Source organism: Schistocerca cancellata, chromosome 9, assembly GCF_023864275.1.
Source record: "Schistocerca cancellata isolate TAMUIC-IGC-003103 chromosome 9, iqSchCanc2.1, whole genome shotgun sequence".
NCBI classification, from domain to species: Eukaryota; Metazoa; Arthropoda; class Insecta; order Orthoptera; family Acrididae; genus Schistocerca; species Schistocerca cancellata.
In genome coordinates, this window is record NC_064634.1 from 33,722,185 (window position 1) to 33,746,995 (window position 24,811).

A 24,811-nucleotide genomic window follows, 5' to 3' on the forward strand; every position below is an offset into this window, starting at 1 on the left:
CCCAACACTACCATGGCATACAACAATGCAAACTAGCCACAGACTGCACACAGCACAGCCAGTGATCTTCATACAGAGCGCTACGTAACGTTGCCAATAAGAAAACATAAACAGCCTACTTACAGCATGATGTTTCCAATCTTACATCAATCCCTATAACACATTAATTTAATACATATGCCTGCTTATAATTAAACATCTTCACAAATCTAATGAATCCTTAGAAGAATTGACAGGGCAGAGTCCAAGCTTAGAAGCGCGTTATTAATTTAATGAACTCTTTAGAAAACTTTTTATGCTTGCAGAAGACGTTATTCATAAACATGAACATAAACATAAACAGCCTACTTACAATATGACTTCTATTACGTTTTTTGACACGATGAGTGTTGCAATGTGCATACACCCACATAAGTACTGCCTTCAAAGCAGTAGCCTCCTGTTCTCTCGCACCAACCAAAATATTCAATTGCTGAGGCGAAACGTTGCTGGGTAACGACTCCTAACAGTGCTGATGAGTGTCGCGGCCAACGCTCCATTTCCTGCTACCAGGGCAGGTACACCGAATGACTGGTGCTGTAATCCTAGTGGTGATTAACGCGGGTGGGAGCTCGTTAGTAAGCGATACGCCGCTAAGCCCCACGGCGCGCCGGACGTGCGAGATTTGTGTCCCGAAAGGGACCGCCTCTCGCCTTGCTGTTCGAACACGCACTCTGTTCTTGTTCCCCAAGATAATTTTTAATCCAAGCAGTTTGTTCGTGGTCTTCCATTTTCGCTGTTACACTCTAGCTATGGCACATACTTTGTATCACCCATCTTTCCCTATAGCTTACTCATATTCTTATCAGAATTTTGAAGACCTTGTATGACTTCATATTTAGAAACCTTTTCTATGAGGGGCGTTCACTAATTAATGCAACACATTTTTTTTCTCTGCCAGTCTTGGTTGAGAAAGTGTGGACATGGTCGGATATTCCCACTTTAGTCCCAGTAGTTTCATGAGATTTCCGTAGGTAGCGGCCCAATACGTATCCTGCAAAATGGCGTCTATAACGAAGTGTGTTCCAAGCTGAGAGCTGTCATTGAGTTTCTTTTGGAGGAAAACCAGAGCATCCCAGATATTCATAGATGCTTGCAGAAAGTCTACAGAGACATGTCAGTGAACAAAAGCATGGTAAATCGTCGGGTTGTAACCTCCCCCTCACTTATCGACCTTAATGACAGTGAAAAATTAAACCGCGTGTACCTAATGGAAATTTGGGAAAAGCAATCGTCACCGAAGTTTAATCTGTCGGTAAAGAGGGAGGAAAGGGTTACATCTAAATGAAAGGAAAAATGCTAATGCAACTGGTGGAAATTAATTTTGAAAAAGGGTAAAGTTAATAAAGAAAGTAAATGTGCGGCCGTTACATTAACAATTAACTAGTGGTAATTAGATATTGAGATTTGGGGGAAATTACGGTCGCCAGTCCTAAGGACGATTACTATAGTAACTGAAAAAGAAAGGTTATTACACATATAATTAGCACTAGAAGCGTGGCAACTGAAGGTTGACACGTGCAGTGTGAAAACTGAAAGTTTGTCAGAAGTAATAAATTTCGCTACACTCTGACTTAATTTAGCAAAAGAATTAATAAAACAGGGAAATCGAAAGTTAATTTAGTGACTGAAGTTATTGGTGAGCTTTCTTTCTGAAGCACATCGAAATTCAGTAAAATACGGTTAGTCTTGGACTACCTTAACAATCATTTCAAAAGCTACTCGAATCTACACAATTTAGAAATAAGAGATTTAACTTTGAACTTGAATTAAATGATTCTGAACAATTAACAATAGTAAAATTTAGTACTACCAAGCTGAGCTGCAGTCACAGGTAAGCTAAAATACGGTAACAAAACTCGCACTCTTAATTCGTGCTTGTGTATTCTAAATATTGTAGCCAGCTATGAATGCCTTAACTGAACTTTGAAATTAAAGCAGTGAAATCGAATTATATTTGAATTTCAGCGACACTCGGGTTCATTTCGGAAAAGGTAGGGACCCTGCTTGGCAATGCAATTGGGACAATGAGCAACAAAGGTTCATGCTAAGTTGCTGTAATTATAGTTACAAAAATGGTACAGTTTGAAAAGCTGAGCTCTGCCATACAGTTCTAAAACTTTACGTGCTTCCAGTCTTCCTTGTTGGTTGATTGAAGGTTTGAAGCCGTCGATCGAGGAGGTGGCGACAGTCACTCATTGTCGGCCGTCGCTGTTGCAGAAGCTGGATGTTGGCGTGCCTTCTTCTCGACACGGTCACCAGGCGAAACGGGCTCTTGATGTGCGCCAGCTAATGCTTCCCGACCGCGACACCATGTCAGAAACTATCATCGCAAATCGAGCGCAATTACATGCTGCCAAACCCCGAAAGCGCGGCAACTCGCGGGAGCTTCACACAACACACCTGCTCCACTCGCTACTCCAGCCAGACTTTCTCTGCTCTGCCCGCGCTCCACGCGGCAGAGTTAACACTACCAAAGATCCTACACACTTTGATTCTTCACACGACCTATCGATGTAATCGTTCGATAGCAGTTTTCCCTAGGCAAGACCCGGCGTAAAAATACAAATAATATTTACGAAACAAACCAATTATACATCGACATAAATGCATAAATATATATATACAAATAGTAAAACAATTACAATATGTAAAGACACAGAAATGTCATACATTCAGGTAACAAAAATAACGAAAACAAATTTATAGTACAATAGATGCAAATAGGAGGATATGCATTTCCGGTGTTACACTACACCTGGAGTTATGGTGTCTGATGCGATTTCATATGACAAGCGGAGTACTCTCGTGGTTATCCCACGCATCCCGACTGCAAATATGTACGTCAGTCTGGTGACTCGACCTGCTATGATAACATTCATAAACAAACATTGCAGTGGCTGTTTTCCAACAGGATAACGCTCATCCACAAATAGCTCTCGTAACTCAACATGCTCTGAAGACTGTCGACAGGTTGCCTTGGTCTGCTTGAACACCAGATACGTCCCCAGTGGAAAACATACGGGACATCATCGGACGAAGACGGCAGCGTCATCCATGACCAGCATTAACCATCTCTGAACTAACCTACAAAGCCCAACAGATTTGGAACTCCATTGCTGAAACTTACATCCGGCATATGTACAACGCAAAGAAATGGCTCTAAGCACTATTGGACTTAACGTCTGAGGTCATCAGTCCCTGTACAACACCAACCATACATTTTTCCACTCAGCATTCTAGCAGTTAGACCGGTTATCAATGCACCAGCAGTTCACATTTGCCATGAGTTAGATCGCAGTTACATTAACCTGTGATGTTACATTGTTAATCACTTAAATATGACCCTCGACAAATATCTTTGTAACATATCATTACTCTACAAATATTCGTTTTTCTGCTGCGATTCTTTTTACGTCAGTGTACACACGTAGACTACTGGCCTTTAAAATTGCTACACGATGAAGATGACGAGCTACAGACGCGAAATTCAACCGACAGGAAGAAGATGTCGTGATATGCAAATGATTAGCTTTCAGCGCATTGACACAAGGTTGGCGCCGGTTGGGAAACCTACAACGAGCTGACATGAGGAAAGTTTCCAACCGATTTCTCATACACAAACAGCAGTTGACCAGCGTTTCCTGGTGAAACGTTGTTGTGATGGCTCGTGTGAGGAGGAGAAATGCGTACCATCGCGTCTCCTACTTTGATAAAGGTCGGATTGTAACCTATCGCGATTGCGGTTTATCGTATCGCGATATTGCTGCTCGCGTTGGTTGAGATCCAATGGCTGTTAGCAGAATATGGAATCGGTGGGTTCAGGAGGGTTATACGGAACGCGGTGATGGATCCCAACGGCCTCGTATCACTAGCCGTCGAGCTGACAGGCATCTTAAAAAATGGTTCAAAAGGCTCTGAGCACTATGGAACTTAACACCTGTCATCAGTCCCCTAGAACTTACAGCTATTTATATCTAACTAACCTATGGACATCACACACATGCATTCCCGAGGCAGGATTCGAACCTGCGACCGTAGCAGTCGCGCGGTTCCGGACTAGAACCGCACGGCCGCCGCGGCTGGCACAGGCATCTTATCCGCATGGCTGTAACGGATCGTGCAGCGACGTCTCCATCCACGAGCCAACAGATGGGGACGTTTGCAAGACAACAATCATCTGTACGCACAGTTCGACGACGTTTGCAGCAGCTCGGACTATCAGATCGCAGACCATGGCTGCAGTTACCTTTGACACTACATCACAGACAGGAGCGCCTGCGATGGTGTACTCAACGACGAAACTGGGTGAACGAATGGCAAAACGTCATTTTTTAGGATGAATCCAGGTTCCGTCTACAGCATCATAATGGTCGCATCCGTATTTGGCGACATCGCGGTGAACGCAGATTGGAAGCGTGTATTCGTCATTGCCATACTGGCGTATCACCCTGCGTGATGGTATGTGGTGCGATTTGTTACACGCCTCAGTCACCTCTTGTTCGCATTGACGGCCCTTTGAAAAGTGGACGTTACATTTCAGATGTGTTACGACCTGTGACTCTACCCATCATACGATCCCAGCGAAACCCTATATTTCAGCAGGATAATGCACGACCGCATGTTGCAGGTCCTGTACGGGCCTTTCTGGATACAGAAAATATTCGACTGCTGCCCTGGCCAGCACATTCTCCAGACCTCTCAGCAATTGAAAACGTCTGGACGATGGTGGCCGAGCAACTGGCTCGTCACAATACGCCAGTCACTACTCTTGATGAACCGTGGAATCGTGTTGAAGCTGCATGGGCAGCTGTACCTGTACACGCCATCCAAGCTCTGTTTGACACAATGCCCAGGCGTATCAAGGCCGAAATTACGGCCAAAAGTGGTTGTTCTGGGTACAGATTTCTCAGGATCTATGCACCCAAATTTCCTGAAAATGTAATCACGTGTCAGTTCTAGTATAGTATATTTGTCCAATGAATACCCGTTTATCATTTGCATTTCTTCTTGGTGTAGCAATTTTAATGGCCAGTAGTGTACATCTGTTGTCATGACAGGTATGGACTGCGTTCCTCTTTGGCCGCCTGACGGCAGCCCCCGGGCTGTTGCTTGTGTTGCAGAAGAGCCGCAGCAACGCGACGCAGATCACGCTGCCGCGGGTCGACGTGGGGCTGAGCGGCCGCTACAGCTGCGAGGTGTCGGCCGACGCGCCCTCCTTCCACACCCACCTCGTCTCCGGCGACATGGCCGTCGTCGGTGAGCTCGCTGCAGCCGCCGCCATCACTACGTAGTGCCGCCACCTGCGGCTTGCATGGCCGATCTTCTGATTTTACCGCCTGACCCCCCACTCTCATTTTTGGATCGTCTCAGAGCAGTTCGCATCTGCCTGTCCTTGGTCACCCTGCCTGGAATCATTTCTCACCTTATACATGGTGGTACATTGATCGTGACCGGGCCAAATATCTCACGAAATAAGCGTAAAACGAAAAAAACTACAAAGAAACGAAACTTGTCTAGTTTGAAGGGGGAAACCAGATGGCCTGCTAGATGGTGCTGTCATAGGTCAAACGTATATCAACTGCTTTTTTTCCAAATAGGGCCCCCATTTTCTTCACGTATTCGTGTAGTACGTAAACAAATATGAATATTTATCTTGGACCAGTTTTTTCGCTTTGTGATAGATAGCGCTGTCGTAGTCACAAACATGTGCCTCACAATTTTAGACGAACAGTTGGAAACAGGTAGATATTTTAAATTAAAATACAGAATGTAGGTACGTTTGAACATTTCATTTCGGTTGGCCCAATGGGATACACGTACCTTTTTGAACTTCTGAGAACGCGTGCTGTTACAGCGTGATTACCTGCAAATACCATAATAATGCAATAAATGCCCAAAATGAGGTCCGTCAACCTCAATGCATTTGGTAATACATGTAACGACATTCCTCTCAACAGCGAGTAGTTCGCCTTCCGTAATGTTCGCACATGCATTGACAATGCGCTGACGCATGTTGTCAGGCGTTTTCGGTGGATCACGATAGCAAATATCCCTCAACTTTCCTCACAGAAAGATATCTGGGGACGTCAGATCGGATGGACCTGCGGGCCATGATATGGTGCTTCGACGACCAACCAACCTGTCATGAAATATGCTATTCAATACCGCTTCAATCGCACGCGAACTATGTGCCGGACATCCATTATGTTGGAACTATATCTCCATTCTGTCAAGCAGTGAAACATCTCGTAGTAACATCGGTAGAACATTACGTAGGAAAACACCATACATTGCACCATTTACATTGCCATCGATAAAATGGAGGCCAATTATCCTTCCTCCCATAATGCCGCACCATATATTAACCTGCCAAGCTCATGTTCCACTTGTCGAAGCCATCTTGGATTTTCCGTTGCCCAATAGTGCATATTATGCCGGTTTACGGTACCGCTGTTGGTGAATGACGCTTCGTCGCTAAATAGAACGAGTGCAAAAAATCTGTCATCTTCCCGTAATTTCTCTTGTGACCAATGGCAGAACTGTACACGACGTTCAAAGTCGTCACTATGCAATTCCTGGTGCACAGAAATATGGTACGGGTGCAGTCGATGTTGATGTAGCATTCTCAACACTGATGATTTTGAGATTGCCGATTGTCGCACAATTTGTCTGCTACCGATGTTCGGATTAGCCGCGACAGCAGCTAAAACACCTACTGGGTATCATCATTTGTTGCAGGTCGAGGTTGACGTTTCACATGTCGCTGAACACTTCCTGTTTCTGTAAATAACGTAAGTATCCGGCGAACGGTCCGGACACTTGGATGATGCCGTCTAGGATACCGAGCAGCATACATAGCACACGCCCGTTGGGAATTTTGATCACAACAGCCATACTTGAGCACGATAGCGACCTTTTCCGCAATTGGTAAACGGTCCATTTTAACACGGGTAATATATCAAAAAGCAAATACCGTCCGCACTGGCGTAATGTTGCGTGATACCACGTACTGATTTATACGTTTGTGACTATTTCAGCGCCATCTATCACAAAGTGAAAAAAGTGGTCCAACTAAAACATTTACGTACTACACGAATATGTAACTTAAATGGGGGTTCCTATTTAAAAAATGCAGTTGATATCCGTTTCACCTACGGCAGCATCATCTAGCAGGCCAGCTATAGCGCCATCTGGTTTCCCCCTTCAAGCTAGATGAGTTTCGTTCTTTGTACTTTTTCGTTTGATGCTTACTTCGTGAGATATTTGGCCCGGTCACTATCAATGGACCACCCTGTATAGTTGTAGTAGTAGTAGTAGTAGTAGTAGTAGTAGTAGCAGTAGCAGTAGTAGTATTACTAGTAGTAGCAACAACAGTTGTTTTATTATTCGTGTATCACTTTTAGAAGGATATTGGAGGTGATTACCAGCCGCTGTCATGATGTCCTTCGGCTAATTCTCATAGGTTAACAACTCTTCGGCTTCGCGTTTCTTATGGGATGATATATTCACTCCGAAAGAGGCAACGAATTTCTAGCACCGGTATACAAACCAGTCTCTTCTTAGATGTCGTGACAGATACACTGAAGTGCCAAAGTAACTGGTATAAGCATCCATATTCAAATACAGAGATACGTAAACAGTTAGAATACGAAGGAGTTGTCCAAAACGGCCATATAAGACAACAAGTGCCTGGCGCACTTGTTGGATTGGTTACTGCTGCTACACTGGCAGGTTATCGAGATTTAAGTGAGTTTGAACGAGGTGTTACAAAATGGTTCAAATGTTTCTGAGCACTAAGCGACTTAACTTCTGAGGTCATCAGTCGGCTAGAACTTAGAACTAATTAAACCTAACTAACCTAAGGACATCACACACATCCATGTCCGAGGCAGGATTCGAACCTGCGACCGTAGTGGTCACTCGGCTCCAGACTGCAGCGCCCAGAACCGCACGGCCACTCCGGCCGGCCGAGGTGTTATAGTCGGCGCACGAGCAATGGGTCACAGCATCTCCGAGGTAGCGATGAAGTGGGGATTTTCCGGTGCGAAAATTTTACCAGCGTACTGTGAATATCAGGAATCCGGTAAAACACCAAATCTCCGACATCACTACGGCCTGAAAACGATCCTGCAAGAACGCGACCAACAACGACTGAACAGAATCGTTCAACGTCACACAAGTGCAGCCCTTACGCAAATTGCTGAAGATTTCAATGCTGGGCCGTCAACAAGTGTCAGACTGCGAACCATTCAACGAACCATCATCGATATGGGCTTTCGGAACCGAAGGCCCACATGATGACTGCACGAGACAAAGCTTTACGCCTCGCCTGGGTCCGTCAACACCGATATTGGACTGTTGATGATTGGAGACATATTGCCTGATCTGACTACTCCCGTTTCAACTTGTAGCGAGGTGATGGACGTGTACGAGAATGGAGACCACCTCATGACTCCATGGAGCCTGCACATCAGCAGGGGGCTGTTCAAGCTTGTGGAGGTCTCTAATGGTGTGGGCGTGTGCAGTTGGAGTGATACGGGACCCTGACACGTATACATACGACTGTGACAGGTGACACGTACGGAAGCATCCTGTCTGATCACCTGCACCCAGTCAGTCCATTGTGCATTCCGACGGATTTGGGCAATTCCTGCAGGACATTGCGACACCCGAAAAGTCCGGAATTGCTACAGAGTGTCTCCAGGAACACTCTTATGAGTTTAAACACTTCCGCTGGCCACCAAACTCCACAGATATGAACATTATCGAGCATATCTGGGATGCCTTGCAACGTGCTGTACAGAAGAGATTTTCACCTCCTCGTACTCTTACGGATTTATGGACAGCCGTGTAGGAATCATGGTGTCAGTTCCCTCCAGCGCTACTTCGGACATTAGTGAGTCCAGGACAAGTCGTGTTGCGGCACATTTACGTGATCGCGGGGACCCTACACGATATTAGATAAGTGTAGTAGTTTCTTTGGTTCTTCAGTGTATTTAAATGTATATTTTTTCCTAAAATTCACGTATTACGAGGTTGTGGTAACGTTAGAATGTGAGTGTTTGGTTGTATGAGGTTGGACTGTGACAGTTTGCTTGTGAGTTGTCGAAAAGATGTAAAAGCTAGATATTCCGGTCATGCTGACGAACTGATCTATATGTTAGCCAGAGGTGTAGGTTGAGTTGAAATGTATCAGTTTGTTTGTGAGTGGACGAAGCCAACGAATGTGAAAGTTAAAATACCTGGTTGTGGATATAGCGACTGTTCTGCAGCTGGTGAATGATACGAATAATATTGGAGAAATGACTACCTGTTACAGTTTCCTTATCAGACGAGTAATAACACTCGCCTGCTTATTTACTGGTTGTGGTCCGTGAAAGCTTCACTTGGCATGAGTTTCATGGCCTAATAGATTAATTTAAAGGAAAAGGGACAGTGGGAAAGCTAGAGAAAAATGATGGCCAGCAAGAGCGATTTCATTTGAACGTATACACACAGTGCCAGTCCTAAGAGTAGCCCGGAGCTTTATCTCTTGTGTTTCAGCAGATAGTTACAATTTTGTTATTGAATTGTGTATCGGGATTCAGTCCAAACATCTAGTGCTCATCACGTCTCTCATGCAACCCCTTGTGTCGATGGAAAGCGTCCGTTATTTCCCGTCACAAAGAAAATTGTTTTTAAAGCAGAATTTTACGTTCCCAGAGCATAGAATGATCCTTGATTAGTCCGGACCGATATCTGTTTTATCAATAAGTATTGACATGGATAATTAAATTGGCAGAATAACAAGAACCCCAATAGCGTTAACACTGACCTGGTCCTCCCTGGCTGCTATCACTCTACATGCAGCGCAACTGAGCCGCCACTGGATTTCTCTTTATTCTTCATGTTTTACAGTTCCTGTTAAATTATATCGATAAAACGAATATCGGACTAAACTAATTTTTGAACGCTCTGTCGAATGGGCACCTAAAATTCTGATTTAAAAATTATTTTGGCTTCAATGGGAAGCAAACCGACGCATTCTGTTGACGTTGAGCTTCGCATGAAAGACGTGAGGGGCAGTAATTTATTAGTTTGACTCCAGCTGCACCGTACAAAAAACAAAATAGCACATATCTACCGAAACACCACAGGAAATGCATCTGACGACCCTTAGGAGAAACACTCGGGATATATAAACATATAGATTGGTCAGGAACAGTATGAAAAGTTTGTAAGCATGTTGCATGGTAGGTCTTAACGTTCTTTAAAAAAAAATGTTGAAAATAGCATCACCGTTGGGGAACAAACATTGTAAAGCGTAATTCCCAAGGAATACGACGATTTCTTTTTGAATCATCAGTGCTGTGAGTTGTTTGAGGCAGCTAGCAACGAATTCCTCTCCTACACCAACCTAGTCATTTCACGGCACCACGTGTACACTAAGTCCTCAGTTATTTGCTGGATGCTTTCTAATCTCTGTCTTCTCCCTCAGGCTTTTCCCTGCACAGCTCTCGCTAGTATCATGGATGTTATTCGCTGATGCTTTAACACATGCCCTATCTTTCTGTCCCTTCTTCTTGAAGGTGTTCCCTATACGTTCCTTTCGTCGCCGATTCTGTAGCGATTCTCTTCATTCCTTATCCTATCATCCCAACTGATTTTTGACCTTCTCCTGCAGCACCACATCTCAAATGCTTCAGTTGTCTTCTGTTTCCGTTTTCTCACTGTTCATGATTCACTACGATACAATGCTGTGATCCAAACGTACAATCTCAGAAACTTCTTCTCCATCTTAAGGCCTATGTTCGATACCAGTAGACTCACTCGTCCCGGGATGCCACTTTAGGCAGTGTTAATCTGCTTGTGATATTTTCCTTTCTTCGTCTGTCATGGTTTATTTTGCTTCCAAGGTAGCAGAAATCCTTAACTTCGTCTGCTTCGTGGCCACCATTTTTGATATTAAGTTTCTTGTTATTTTCATTTCTGATACTACTCAGTACCTTTATATTTCTTTCGGGTTACTCTCAATCCACATACTGTGCTCATTAAATAGTTCACTCCATTCAACAGGTCCTGTAATTCTACTTTACTTACACCGGGGATAGTAATTTCATCAGCGATGTTCTTTCAACTCGCACTTTAATTACCGTCCTGAAGGTTTAGAGTGCGATTAAAATTTTATTTCCGTCACTCTTTACTCGATGTAAAGATTAAAAAATACGGGCGAAAGTCAAATAGGCTACCTCTATGCGACGGGTGCCTATCCCAAACCCACACATGCATCTAAACGATAGTCTCTATTGTGAAGATAACTAAAAAGTTCCCCAACATCAAAATAGCCGTATTAGTAAGACGTAACTTCAAACAATAGAGAAACTCACGATATTAATTATATCCGAATAAGAGAGAGAAAAAAGCGGGTTAGTAATAAAAACCAAAAGAAAATCAGAACTCTGTGTTAATTAAACCCTAACCACTAATCCCATAGTTCTTGCAGTGGCACGTTCATCATATTTTGATTCATTCCCCTACGAAAGCTGCTATTTTTTGAACTCCACTGGGTACTTATTTTCGTATGCTCAAGCGGATATGAATTCGTTCAAAAAATTTTCAAATGTGTGTGAAATCTTACGCGACTTAAGTCCCTAAGCTTACACACTACTTGACCTAAATTATCCTAAGGACAAACACACCCACCCACGCCAGAGGGAAGACTCGAACCTACACCGGGACCAGCCGCACAATCCAGGACTGCAGCGCCCTAGACCGCTCGGCTAATCCCACGCGGCAGTGTGAATTCGTAAGGGGCCAAACTGTTGAGGTCATCGGTTCCTAGACTTACACACTACTTACACTAACTTATGCTAAGAACAACACACATACACATGCCCTAGGGAGGACTCGAACCTCTGACGGGATAGCCGCTCAATCTGTGACATGGCACCTCAAACCGCGCAGCCATTCCGCGCTGCTGGATACTTACGGTCCTGTACTCTACTAGAACGTCCTCTAATTCTATAGGATAGCCTCGAACATTCCCCACACATATGAGATCGGCTGCCATCTTATTAGGCTACATTTCTAAGTCCACACTTGGTACGGAAAGAGGTACAAAAAAGAGAAAACCAAGGTAATTAAATTCCAGGGGCTTATCTCAACGTGTAACGGCCAGGTTTCACTTTAAAATTGTCCGCCCCTGGTAGCTGAGTGGACAGCGCGACGTAATGTCATACCTAACGGCCTGGGTTCGATTCCCGGCTGGGTCGGAGATTTTCTCCGCTCAGGGACTGGGTGTTGTACAGGCCTCATCATCACCGTTTCATCCCCATCAATACGCAAGTCGTCGAAGTGGCGTCAACTTTGCACCAGGTGACCCGTCTGCTCGACGGTAGGCCCTAGCCATACGGCATTTCCATTTATTTGAAAATTTTACTGGGGAAAGTGCCACTGTGCGCCAGCACCTGGTACAGCCACGCAAAAAGCTGCGAAACTGTCCTTTATTACACCTTATGTTAAAATGAAATATTTACTAGCTGATAACAGTTAGTAGACATGAACTTTCCTCTTAATCATTCAAAGTACACTCCTGGAAACTGAAATAAGAACACCGTGAACTCATTGTCCCAGGAAGGGGAAACTTTATTGACACATTCCTGGGGTCAGATACATCACATGATCACACTGACAGAACCACAGGCACATAGACACAGGCAACAGAGCATGCACAATGTCGGCACTAGTACAGTGTATATCCACCTTTCGCAGCAATGCAGGCTGCTATTCTCCCATGGAGACGATCGTAGAGATGCTGGATGTAGTCCTGTGGAACGGCTTGCCATGCCATTTCCACCTGGCGCCTCAGTTGGACCAGCGTTCGTGCTGGACGTGCAGACCGCGTGAGACGACGCTTCATCCAGTCCCAAACATGCTCAATGGGGGACAGATCCGGAGATCTTGCTGGCCAGGGTAGTTGACTTACACCTTCTAGAGCACGTTGGGTGGCACGGGATACATGCGGACGTGCATTGTCCTGTTGGAACAGCAAGTTCCATTGCCGGTCTAGGAATGGTAGAACGATGGGTTCGATGACGGTTTGGATGTACCGTGCACTATTCAGCGTCCCCTCGACGATCACCAGTGGTGTACGGCCAGTGTAGGAGATCGCTCCCCACACCATGATGCCGGGTGTTGGCCCTGTGTGCCTCGGTCGTATGCAGTCCTGATTGTGGCGCTCACCTGCACGGCGCCAAACACGCATACGACCATCATTGGCACCAAGGCAGAAGCGACTCTCATCGCTGAAGACGACACGTCTCCATTCGTCCCTCCATTCACGCCTGTCGCGACACCACTGGAGGCGGGCTGCACGATGTTGGGGCGTGAGCGGAAGACGGCCTAACGGTGTGCGGGACCGTAGCCCAGCTTCATGGAGACGGTTGCGAATGGTCCTCGCCGGTACCCCAGGAGCATCGGTGTCCCTAATTTGCTGGGAAGTGGCGGTGCGGTCCCCTACGGCACTGCGTAGGATCCTACGGTCTTGGCGTGCATCCGTGCGTCGCTGCGGTCCGGTCCCAGGTCGACGGGCACGTGCACCTTCCGCCGACCACTGGCGACAACATCGATGTACTGTGGAGACCTCACACCCCACGTGTTGAGCAATTCGGCGGTACGTCCACCCGGCCTCCCGATTCCCCTCTATACGCCCTCGCTCAAAGTCCGTCAACTGCACATACTGTTCACGTCCACGCTGTCGCGGCATGCTACCAGTGTTAAAGACTGCGATGGAGCTCCGTATGCCACGGCAAACTGGCTGACACTGAACGGCGGCGGTGCACAAATGCTGCGCAGCTAGCGCCATTCGACGGCCAACACCGCGTTTCCTGGTGTGTCCGCTGTGCCGTGCGTGTGATCATTGCTTGTACAGCCCTCTCGCAGTGTCCGGAGCAAGTATGTTCAGTGTCTTCACTGTATAAATGTATCAGAATTATGGTAACACACCCGTTCATCATAGTGTTTGTATATCATTTCGGTTGACGTTTTTGTATATTAATTGCAGCTTAGGTTCTTTTAATTCAGCAACGGCTCCCAGATTGCAGGTGGGTTTACCGTCTTTACTACAATGACGTGACAAAACTCACTGGATAGCGATAAGCACATCTACTGATTGAGGTAATAAAGCGTACACAAGGTATAATAGGGCAGTGAATTAGTGGAGGTGTCATTTGTAATCAGGTGATACTTGAAAATGGTTCAGGCGTGATTGCGGCTGTACGACAGCAATTCACAGACTTTGAACGCAGAATGGTGGTTCGAACTAGACCGTGGGACACTCAGTTTCGTAAATCGAAAGGGAATGGAGCATTCTGAGATACGCACTGATAAGAATATGCCGAGAACACCAAATTTCAAGCATTACCTCTCACCACGGGCAACGCAGTGGCCGGCGGCCTACACTCAACGAGCGAAAGCAGCGACATTTGCGTGGAGTTGGCAGTGGGGGACGTACGACAAACGTACTCGTTAGAACAGTGCAGCGAAACCTGACGCTAATGGGCTATGGCAGCAGACGACCGACTAGATTGCCTTTGCTAACAGCGTGAAATCGCCTGCAGCGCGTCTCCCTGAGGATTTGACAATATCTTTTGAACCATAGACAGCTGAAGAACCGCGACCCAGTCAGATGAGTCCAGATTTCAGTTAAAATGTCGTGTGACGAGGGCCTCCCGTCGGGTAGACCGCTCGTCTGGTGCAAGTCTTCCGATTTGATGCCACTTCGGCGGCTTGCGCGTCGATGAGGATGAAATGATGATGATTAGGACAACACAACACCCAGTCCCTGAGCGGAGAAAATCTCCGACCCAGGCGGGAATCGAACCCGGGCCCTTAGGACTGACAGCCTGTCGCGCTGACCACTCAGCTACCGGGGCGGATCCGATCTCAGTTGGTACGATTTGATGGTATGGTTCGAGTGTGGCTCAGATCCCACGATGCCGTGGACTCAGTTTGTTAACAGGGCACTGCGCAAGCTGGTTGTGGCTCCGTTATGGTATGGGATGTGTTTACATGGAATGCAATGCACCTAATGAACCGATCATTGACTGGAAATAGTTGTGTTTGGCTACTTGGACACCATTTGCAGCCGTTCGCGGACTTCATGTTCCAAAACAGCGATGGAATTTTTATGAATGACAATGCGTTATATCACCGGGCCACAATTGTTCACGAACGGTTTGAAGAAAATTCAGGGTACTTCGAGCGAATAATTTGGCCACCCTGATCGTCCGAAGTGGATTCCATGGAAGATTTATGGAACATAAGCGAGAGATCAGTTCGTGCACAAAATCCTGCAACGGAAAGATTTTGGCAATTAGGGACTGAAAAAGATGCAGTATGGCTAAATATTTCTGTAGGGGACTTCCAAAGATTTATTAAGTCCAGGCCATGTGAGATGCTGCACTAAGCCGAGCATAAAGAAGTATGACACTATGTTAGGAGGTAGCCCATGACTTCTGTCAACTCAATGTACTTCTTCACTACTATTAGATTTTCGATTTTTTCGTTCCGTCATGTTCCCTTTTTCAGTTTATTTTCCTTGTCTATATATTGGCTTTATTGGTCTGTGTCTACTCCGTGGCTATTCTCCACAATTATTTCTTCCGTGGTTTCTAATGGACTGCTTTCATTCTTCTTATCCACCCACCATTGTTATTCGTATTTGAATCCCTGGGTAGTTTCCACAGTAGAAGATCACTGACAGATTTACAGATATCAGAGATTGCAGCTTAGAAAAAGAAACTGAAAGTAAACTATGAAGATTATGGGAAGCCATATAATCCACTCACTAGCTCACATAAATTGTGAATTCCCTGACCCTTGATTTTATGCTTATTAGGAAGTCCATGACCCACCAACGCTACTGTCAATTATTTATCGTGCGTTTCTCCCACTTTTCCTTCTTAACATCATATTCTGCTCCTTTCCAGTCTTAACTATACTCTCCAAGATCCATTTTCTTCTGTCATTTTTTGATTCTCTGGCATGTCCTACCACGCCCTTCATTTTGTAGAAAATTCTTAACTCACCTCCTCATCCGACTCGTGCTCCAGTTCTTTCGGTTACAGTTTTTCCATTTGTATTGTTCCCACTTCGCTATCCGTGTCCCCACCAACACTAGACTCTTTCCCGTCGCCTTCGTTAGATTCCTCATCTGGTCTTATCTTGTCCAACTCATTTCCACTGTCGCTTTCTCCTTTCCTCTTAATGCTTCCAGTGGAATTGATTTTATTACTTAATAACAGGTGTTGACATGTGTGAAAATTACCGAAGTATCAAGTGAATAACTCACCGTTGAAAAATAATAGCACGAATTCTTTACAGACGAATGGAAAAAACTGGTAGGAACTGACCTCGGGGAAGAACAGTTTGGGTTCCGTAGAAATTTTGGAATACGCGAGGCAATACTGACCGTACGATAGGTTAGGGAAAGGCAAACCTACGTTTCTAGCATTTGTAGACTTAGAGGAAGCTTCTGATTGTGTTGACTGGAATACTCTCTCTAAAATTCTGAAGGTAGCAGGGTTAAAATACAGGGAGCGAAAGACTATTGACAATTTGTACAGAAACCAGATGGCACTTACGTATAAGACTCGAGCGGCACGAAATGGAAGCAGTGTTTGTGAAGGGAATGAGACAGGGCTGTAGCCTATCCCCGAAGGTATTCAATCGGTATATCGAGTAAGCGGTAAAGGGAACAAAAGAAAAGTTTGGAGTAGGAATTAAAATCCATGGAGAAGAAATGAAGGCTTTGAAGTTTGCCGACGACATTGTAATTCTGTCAGAGACAATGAAGGACCTGGAAGGTCAGCACAGTGAAGTGCACATTGTCTTTGAAGGAGGATATGAGATGAACATCAGCAAAAGCAAAACAAAGAAAATGGAATGTAGCCGAACTGAATCAGATGACGCTAAAGGTATTACATTAGGAAATGAGTTTTACTAATAGGGGAGTAAAATAACTGATGATGGTCGAAGCAGAGAGCATATAAAATGTTGACTGGCTATGGCAAGGAAAGCGTTTCTGAAGAACAGAAGTTTGTTAACATTAAGTACAGATTTAGGTGTCAGGAAGTCTTTTCTGAAAGTATTTTTATGGAGTGCAGCCATGTATGGAAGTGAAACATGGACGAGAAACAGTTTAGACAAGAAGAGAATAGAAGCTTTCGAAATGTGGTGCTTCAGAAGAACGCTGAAGATTAGACTGGTAGATCAATTGAGTAATGAAGAGGTACTGAACAGAACTGGCGAGAAGAGGAATTTGTGGCACAACGTGACTAGAAGAAGGGATCTGTTGTTAGGACACAGCTTAGGCATCAAGGGATCACCAATTTAGTACTGGGCACAAGCGTGAATAGTAAAAATCGTAGAGGAAGACCAAGAGATGACTACAGTAAGCAGATTCAAAAGATTGTAGGCAGCAGTAGTTATTAGATTAGGTTAGATGAGATTTACTTCCATTCCAATTTATCCGTAGTGAGGAGGTTCTTTAGGATGAAGAACATGTCAGAAAAACAATAACATATGACAAATATTTATAATAAAAACAAATAAGCTGATGTACCTTCCACAGGTCCCAAGTGGAATGACTGTAATTATTTTATTTATATTTCGTACGTCAACTCAGGGGAATATCATTATGACCTTCCCCTTTAACTATAAGGGCCCGCTGTCCATCGGCTTCTTGAGTGCGGCATGACAATTAACGTACAGCGCTCCGTCGAATGGTTCAAATGGCTCTGAGCACTATGGGAATTACCTTCTGAGGTCGTCAGTCCTCTAGAACTTAGAACTACTTAAACCTAACTAACCTAAGGACATCACACACATTCATGCCCGTGGCAGGATTCGAACCTGCGACCGTAGCGGTCTCGTGGTTCCAGACTGTGAAACATCCCCTTAGAAAAATTATACATGACTGTGCTTAAACTGACACACAATATTTTTAGCGCAACGCAATCTGACTTTCAAAAATCCCTACAAAAGAATGGCCCTGACTAACATTAACCTATACCTTTCACAAATCACTTACCTCACAAAAATCTTCGTTACTCGAACTACTGCAATACGGCGAGCGCCACTACTGCCAGCTAAATAAAAGATTCAAACTACTGAAGGCACTAACTACTGATAGGCATAGTTAGCAAATGAAAGATTTTAATAGAGAACAAACTATGTATTTACCTTAATAGTCATCAAAGGTCATAATATATACAGCAGCTCATGACACCCAGTTTTACAAATTTCAAAACTCCGCCATTTCTCTCCCCACATCCACCACTGCTGGCGGCTCCAACTGCGCAACGCTACGCGCTGTTCACATCCAGCTGCCGCTGCCCAACACTACAATGGCAGACAACAATGCAAACTAGCCACAGACTGCACACAGCACAGCCAGTGATTTTCATACAGAGAGCGCTACGTGGCGGCGGCGTTACCAATATAAGAACCTAAACAGCCTACTTACAACGGTAGCGCCTAGAACCGCACGGCCACACCGGCTGGCCGCTACGTTGACTTCTTAGAAAAATGGAACGGTGCGATCAAGTCCGAACTGCCCAAGAATGTTGACGGACGGCTTCATTCTGTTGCAGAATAATGCTCCTGCACATTTTTCCAAGATCGTTTCTGCGACGCTGGAGAAGTTTTACTGGGAAGCCCTAACACATCTGAGACGGCTCAGTAAACATCCACTAGGAAGGACAAGGCAGGCTTGGAGAAATGGGGAATGATTACCATTCGCTAGCGCACATTTGAGCTAATATTAATTAAAATTACATAATTTCACACAATTAACAAAATGAGGAAACTTAAATAGGATGGCCCCCAAAATCAGAGGATGTAGCTACCCATATGCAAATTGAAAGCCCTGCAAAGCTAAGACTCACATTTGATGACATTTACCAAATATGCATTACACCAGTGAGAATTCGAAAGAAAAATTGCGTACCCTTAACTGTGTAGGCCCTTAAATATAACCAAATCAGTACTTAAGATGGTTCAAATGGCTCTGAGCACTATCGGACTTAACATCTATCGTCATCAGTCCCCTACAACTTAGAATTACTTAAACCTAACTAACCTAAGGACATCACACAACACACTCAGTACTTAAAAACATCTATCAGTGGGTGAAATAATACTCATAAGATCACAGAAACGCCCAACTCAACCATAACTGGGCATATTGACTGACATATAAATCAATTTAAAGAATGTTTTGAGCAAAGATATATTCAACAATCGTAAAAATATTCAACAATCGTAAATGTGAAGGTGAAGCTTTTGCAAAATGCTCTGATCAAAATGCTGCTCTGCCAAGTAGCCCAGATTCTCTGGTTCTATATCGTACACAAGGGCAACAGCCTTGCCGCAGTGGCTCCCGTGAAATCACCGAAGTTAAGCACAGTCGGGCATGGTTGGCACTTGGATGGGTGACCATCCAGGCCAACATGCGCTGTTGCCATTTTTCGGGGTGCACTCAGCCCCGAGATGCCAATTGAGGAGCTACTCGACCGAATAGTAGCGGCTTCAGTCAAGAATACCATCATCACGACCGGGAGAGCGGTGTGCTGACCCCACGCCCCTCCTATCCGCACCCCCTCCCCTGAGGATGACACGGTGGTCGGATGGTCCCGGGAGGCCACTCGTGGCCTGAAGACGGAGTGCTTTATAACGTACACAAGACTGCTATTAGAAGCACAATAAATTAACTTGCGCAATTTTGCGCGGCAGCAAACAGCCGAGTCACACGCTCCGGCGGTTAGGTATATGAATAGTTGCTCACCCTTTCTTCAGTACCACTCTCATTACCAATATAGGGAAGGATAAGTAAAAAACATCAAGTAGCAGGTGAGATAACAGAGAATTACTATAAGTTGACACAATTTTGCTGCACGTGCAAGAAATAGAAAACGTGTGGTTGGTAAATCTGGTACTACCAGACTTAATAAAAAGATCGCAATAACAGCCCAGAGTTCAGGCTGGCCCAACTCCATATGGAGCATCTACAACGAACACAGCTGCAGCGTTAAAGTCACACCAAAAGTTAGTAATACAGTCCACAGCGGCAAAATGTACTGAATATAAGGCAATACGTCCATATTCGCTTCTCTCAACGAAGAACCAATGCAATAAATAGTAAACACGCAATTAGAACGAAACCTTACAGTGGAAGACTGAAACTAGTCTAATATATCAAGTTATTTAAATAGCAGGATAATAATTAGCGGGTATCGGCTTCTCTCAAAGGCCTGCCCAGTCGACGAACATAATATAAGTTGGCGCACCTTGCAAGACACTCGGCTGGTATAACTTTGCGAACTTGCAGTTACAACGGCGCTCTTGCCCTGCTAAATGCAAGCAAATATTTCGTAAGATTCTCACTGGATATTAACGAAGAGACATAAACATACAGCTTGTGGTCCCGTGGTAGAAGTCCGTCACAGACGGCGCTTTTCAGCACTAAGTCCTTAGGCCGCGGTGAAAAAGGCCGCTGTTCCCGCTGTACCACCAGCTTCGGCGGAAAGCGACTCGTGCGGCCGACGTCCAAAGCACAGCCGCTAATCTGGGACTCACACGTGCGCCCCACGCGTTACGTGCTTTCCTGCTAGGCACCGCCTGCCCTGTCGGTGGACTGTCTGTGAGATTACAAGCTTTCCAGAGGCCTCTTACGAGTCGCCCGTGGACGCCGTCTGGCCAACGATAAGAGTCCACGAAAACCTGAGGCGATAGGTCAATTCTGGAAACGGCTCAACATTCTGCGTACAGTCCTGATCTCTCACCATGTGATTTCCATAAGGCCTGAGGCCTGAAAAATGAAATTCATTGCCATCGATTTGGTTAGGTCGAAGAGGCGCACGCCGGGGTACAATCACGGTTCCGCAGGCAGCCAGAAACACTTTTCCATGAAGGCATCAATCGACTTCTGTCACAGTGGGACAAATGGATTAACAGTTATGGCTATTACTTCCGCAAAAATAAAGTTTCTCTTCTTTTTTTCCATCTGTTTCGATTCCGTTTGACTACCCACTACACACTTAAGTGCCAAAGAGAGTGGTACAGGCATGCGTTTTCAAATACACAAATATGTAAACAGGTAAAATATGGTGTTGCGGTCGGCAACGCCTACATAGCTAAACAAATGTCTGGCGCAGTTATTAGATCGGTTACTGCTGCTACAATGGCAGGTTATCCAGATGTGAGTGAGTTTGAACGTGGTGTTACAGTTGGCGCACGAGCGATGGGACACAGCCTGTCCGCGGTAGCGATGAAGTAGGGTTTTCCCATACGACCATTTCACGAGTGTGTCGTGAATATCAGTAATCCGGTAAAACATCAAATTACCGACATCTGGCGCAGTTATTAGATCGGTTACTGCTGCTACAATGGCAGGTTATCCAGATGTGAGTGAGTTTGAACGTGGTGTTACAGTTGGCGCATGAGCGATGGGACACAGCCTGTCCGCGGTAGCGATGAAGTAGGGTTTTCCCATACGACCATTTCACGAGTGTGTCGTGAATATCAGTAATCCGGTAAAACATCAAATTACCGACATCTGGCGCAGTTATTAGATCGGTTACTGCTGCTACAATGGCAGGTTATCCAGATGTGAGTGAGTTTGAACGTGGTGTTACAGTTGGCGCACGAGCGATGGGACACAGCCTGTCCGCGGTAGCGATGAAGTAGGGTTTTCCCATACGACCATTTCACGAGTGTGTCGTGAATATCAGTAATCCGGTAAAACATCAAATTACCGACATCTGGCGCAGTTATTAGATCGGTTACTGCTGCTACAATGGCAGGTTATCCAGATGTGAGTGAGTTTGAACGTGGTGTTACAGTTGGCGCACGAGCGATGGGACACAGCCTGTCCGCGGTAGCGATGAAGTAGGGTTTTCCCATACGACCATTTCACGAGTGTGTCGTGAATATCAGTAATCCGGTAAAACATCAAATTACCGACATCTGGCGCAGTTATTAGATCGGTTACTGCTGCTACAATGGCAGGTTATCCAGATGTGAGTGAGTTTGAACGTGGTGTTACAGTTGGCGCACGAGCGATGGGACACAGCCTGTCCGCGGTAGCGATGAAGTAGGGTTTTCCCATACGACCATTTCACGAGTGTGTCGTGAATATCAGTAATCCGGTAAAACATCAAATTACCGACATCTGGCGCAGTTATTAGATCGGTTACTGCTGCTACAATGGCATGTTATCCAGATGTGAGTGAGTTTGAACGTGGTGTTACAGTTGGCGCACGAGCGATGGGACACAGCCTGTCCGCGGTAGCGATGAAGTAGGGTTTTCCCATACGACCATTTCACGAGTGTGTCGTGAATATCAGTAATCCGGTAAAACATCAAATTACCGACATCTGGCGCAGTTATTAGATCGGTTACTGCTGCTACAATGGCATGTTATCCAGATGTGAGTGAGTTTGAACGTGGTGTTACAGTTGGCGCACGAGCGATGGGACACAGCCTGTCCGCGGTAGCGATGAAGTAGGGTTTTCCCATACGACCATTTCACGAGTGTGTCGTGAATATCAGTAATCCGGTAAAACATCAAATTACCGACATCTGGCGCAGTTATTAGATCGGTTACTGCTGCTACAATGGCATGTTATCCAGATGTGAGTGAGTTTGAACGTGGTGTTACAGTTGGCGCACGAGCGATGGGACACAGCCTGTCCGCGGTAGCGATGAAGTAGGGTTTTCCCATACGACCATTTCACGAGTGTGTCGTGAATATCAGTAATCCGGTAAAACATCAAATTACCGACATCTGGCGCAGTTATTAGATCGGTTACTGCTGCTACAATGGCATGTTATCCAGATGTGAGTGAGTTTGAACGTGGTGTTACAGTTGGCGCACGAGCGATGGGACACAGCCTGTCCGCGGTAGCGATGAAGTAGGGTTTTCCCATACGACCATTTCACGAGTGTGTCGTGAATATCAGTAATCCGGTAAAACATCAAATTACCGACATCTGGCGCAGTTATTAGATCGGTTACTGCTGCTACAATGGCATGTTATCCAGATGTGAGTGAGTTTGAACGTGGTGTTACAGTTGGCGCACGAGCGATGGGACACAGCCTGTCCGCGGTAGCGATGAAGTAGGGTTTTCCCATACGACCATTTCACGAGTGTGTCGTGAATATCAGTAATCCGGTAAAACATCAAATTACCGACATCTGGCGCAGTTATTAGATCGGTTACTGCTGCTACAATGGCATGTTATCCAGATGTGAGTGAGTTTGAACGTGGTGTTACAGTTGGCGCACGAGCGATGGGACACAGCCTGTCCGCGGTAGCGATGAAGTAGGGTTTTCCCATACGACCATTTCACGAGTGTGTCGTGAATATCAGTAATCCGGTAAAACATCAAATTACCGACATCTGGCGCAGTTATTAGATCGGTTACTGCTGCTACAATGGCATGTTATCCAGATGTGAGTGAGTTTGAACGTGGTGTTACAGTTGGCGCACGAGTGATGGGACACAGCCTGTCCGCGGTAGCGATGAAGTAGGGTTTTCCCATACGACCATTTCACGAGTGTGTCGTGAATATCAGTAATCCGGTAAAACATCAAATTACCGACATCTGGCGCAGTTATTAGATCGGTTACTGCTGCTACAATGGCATGTTATCCAGATGTGAGTGAGTTTGAACGTGGTGTTACAGTTGGCGCACGAGCGATGGGACACAGCCTGTCCGCGGTAGCGATGAAGTAGGGTTTTCCCATACGACCATTTCACGAGTGTGTCGTGAATATCAGTAATCCGGTAAAACATCAAATTACCGACATCTGGCGCAGTTATTAGATCGGTTACTGCTGCTACAATGGCATGTTATCCAGATGTGAGTGAGTTTGAACGTGGTGTTACAGTTGGCGCACGAGCGATGGGACACAGCCTGTCCGCGGTAGCGATGAAGTAGGGTTTTCCCATACGACCATTTCACGAGTGTATCGTGCATATCAGTAATCCCGTAATACATCCAATTACCGACATCGCTGCCACCAGAGAAAGATCCTGCAAGAACGAGACCAACGACGACTGAAGAGAATCGCTCAACGTGACAGAAGCGCTGCCTTTCCGAAAATTGTTGCAGATTTCAGTGCTGTTCCAGCAACAAGTGTCAACCTGCGAATCACTCAACGAAACATCATCGATATGGGGTTTCGGAGCCAGAGGCTCACTCGTGTACCCTTGATGACTGCACGACACAAAAACGTTACGCCTCGCTTTGGCCCGTCAACACCAACATTGGACTGATGACAGGTTACAAGCTGGCTGGTAGGACGAGTGTCGTTTCAAATTGTATGGTGTGGATGAACATGTACGGGTATGGAGACAACTTCATGAATCCATGGACCCTACATATCACCAGGGGACTCTTCAAGCTTGTGGAGGCGTCGGCATGTGAAGTTGGAGTAATATGGAACCCGTGATATGTCTAGATACGACTGCAACAGATGACACGTACGTAACATCCTGTCTGATCCCCTGTATCCATTCATGTGCATTGTGCATTCTGACGGACTTGGGCAATTCCAGCAAGACAATGTGACCCCCCCACACGCCCAGGAACACTCTTGTGAGATTAAACACTTACGCTGGCCACCAGACTGCACAGACATGAACATTATGGAGTATACCTGGGATGCCTTGCAACGTGGTGTTCAGAAGAGATCTCCATCCCTTCGTATTTTTATGAATTTATGG

General features: G+C 45.5%; 1 protein-coding gene across 1 annotated transcript in view; it reads left to right on the forward strand.

The window, feature by feature from the left end:
- LOC126100754 (uncharacterized) overlaps nucleotides 1-24,811 on the forward strand; it is an 842,175-nt gene that overhangs the window by 486,089 nt on the left and 331,275 nt on the right. The window contains exon 2 of the mRNA XM_049911378.1: nucleotides 5,163-5,298. Coding sequence (XP_049767335.1) covers nucleotides 5,163-5,298 — 136 coding nt within the window. The remainder of the gene's footprint in view (nucleotides 1-5,162; nucleotides 5,299-24,811) is intronic.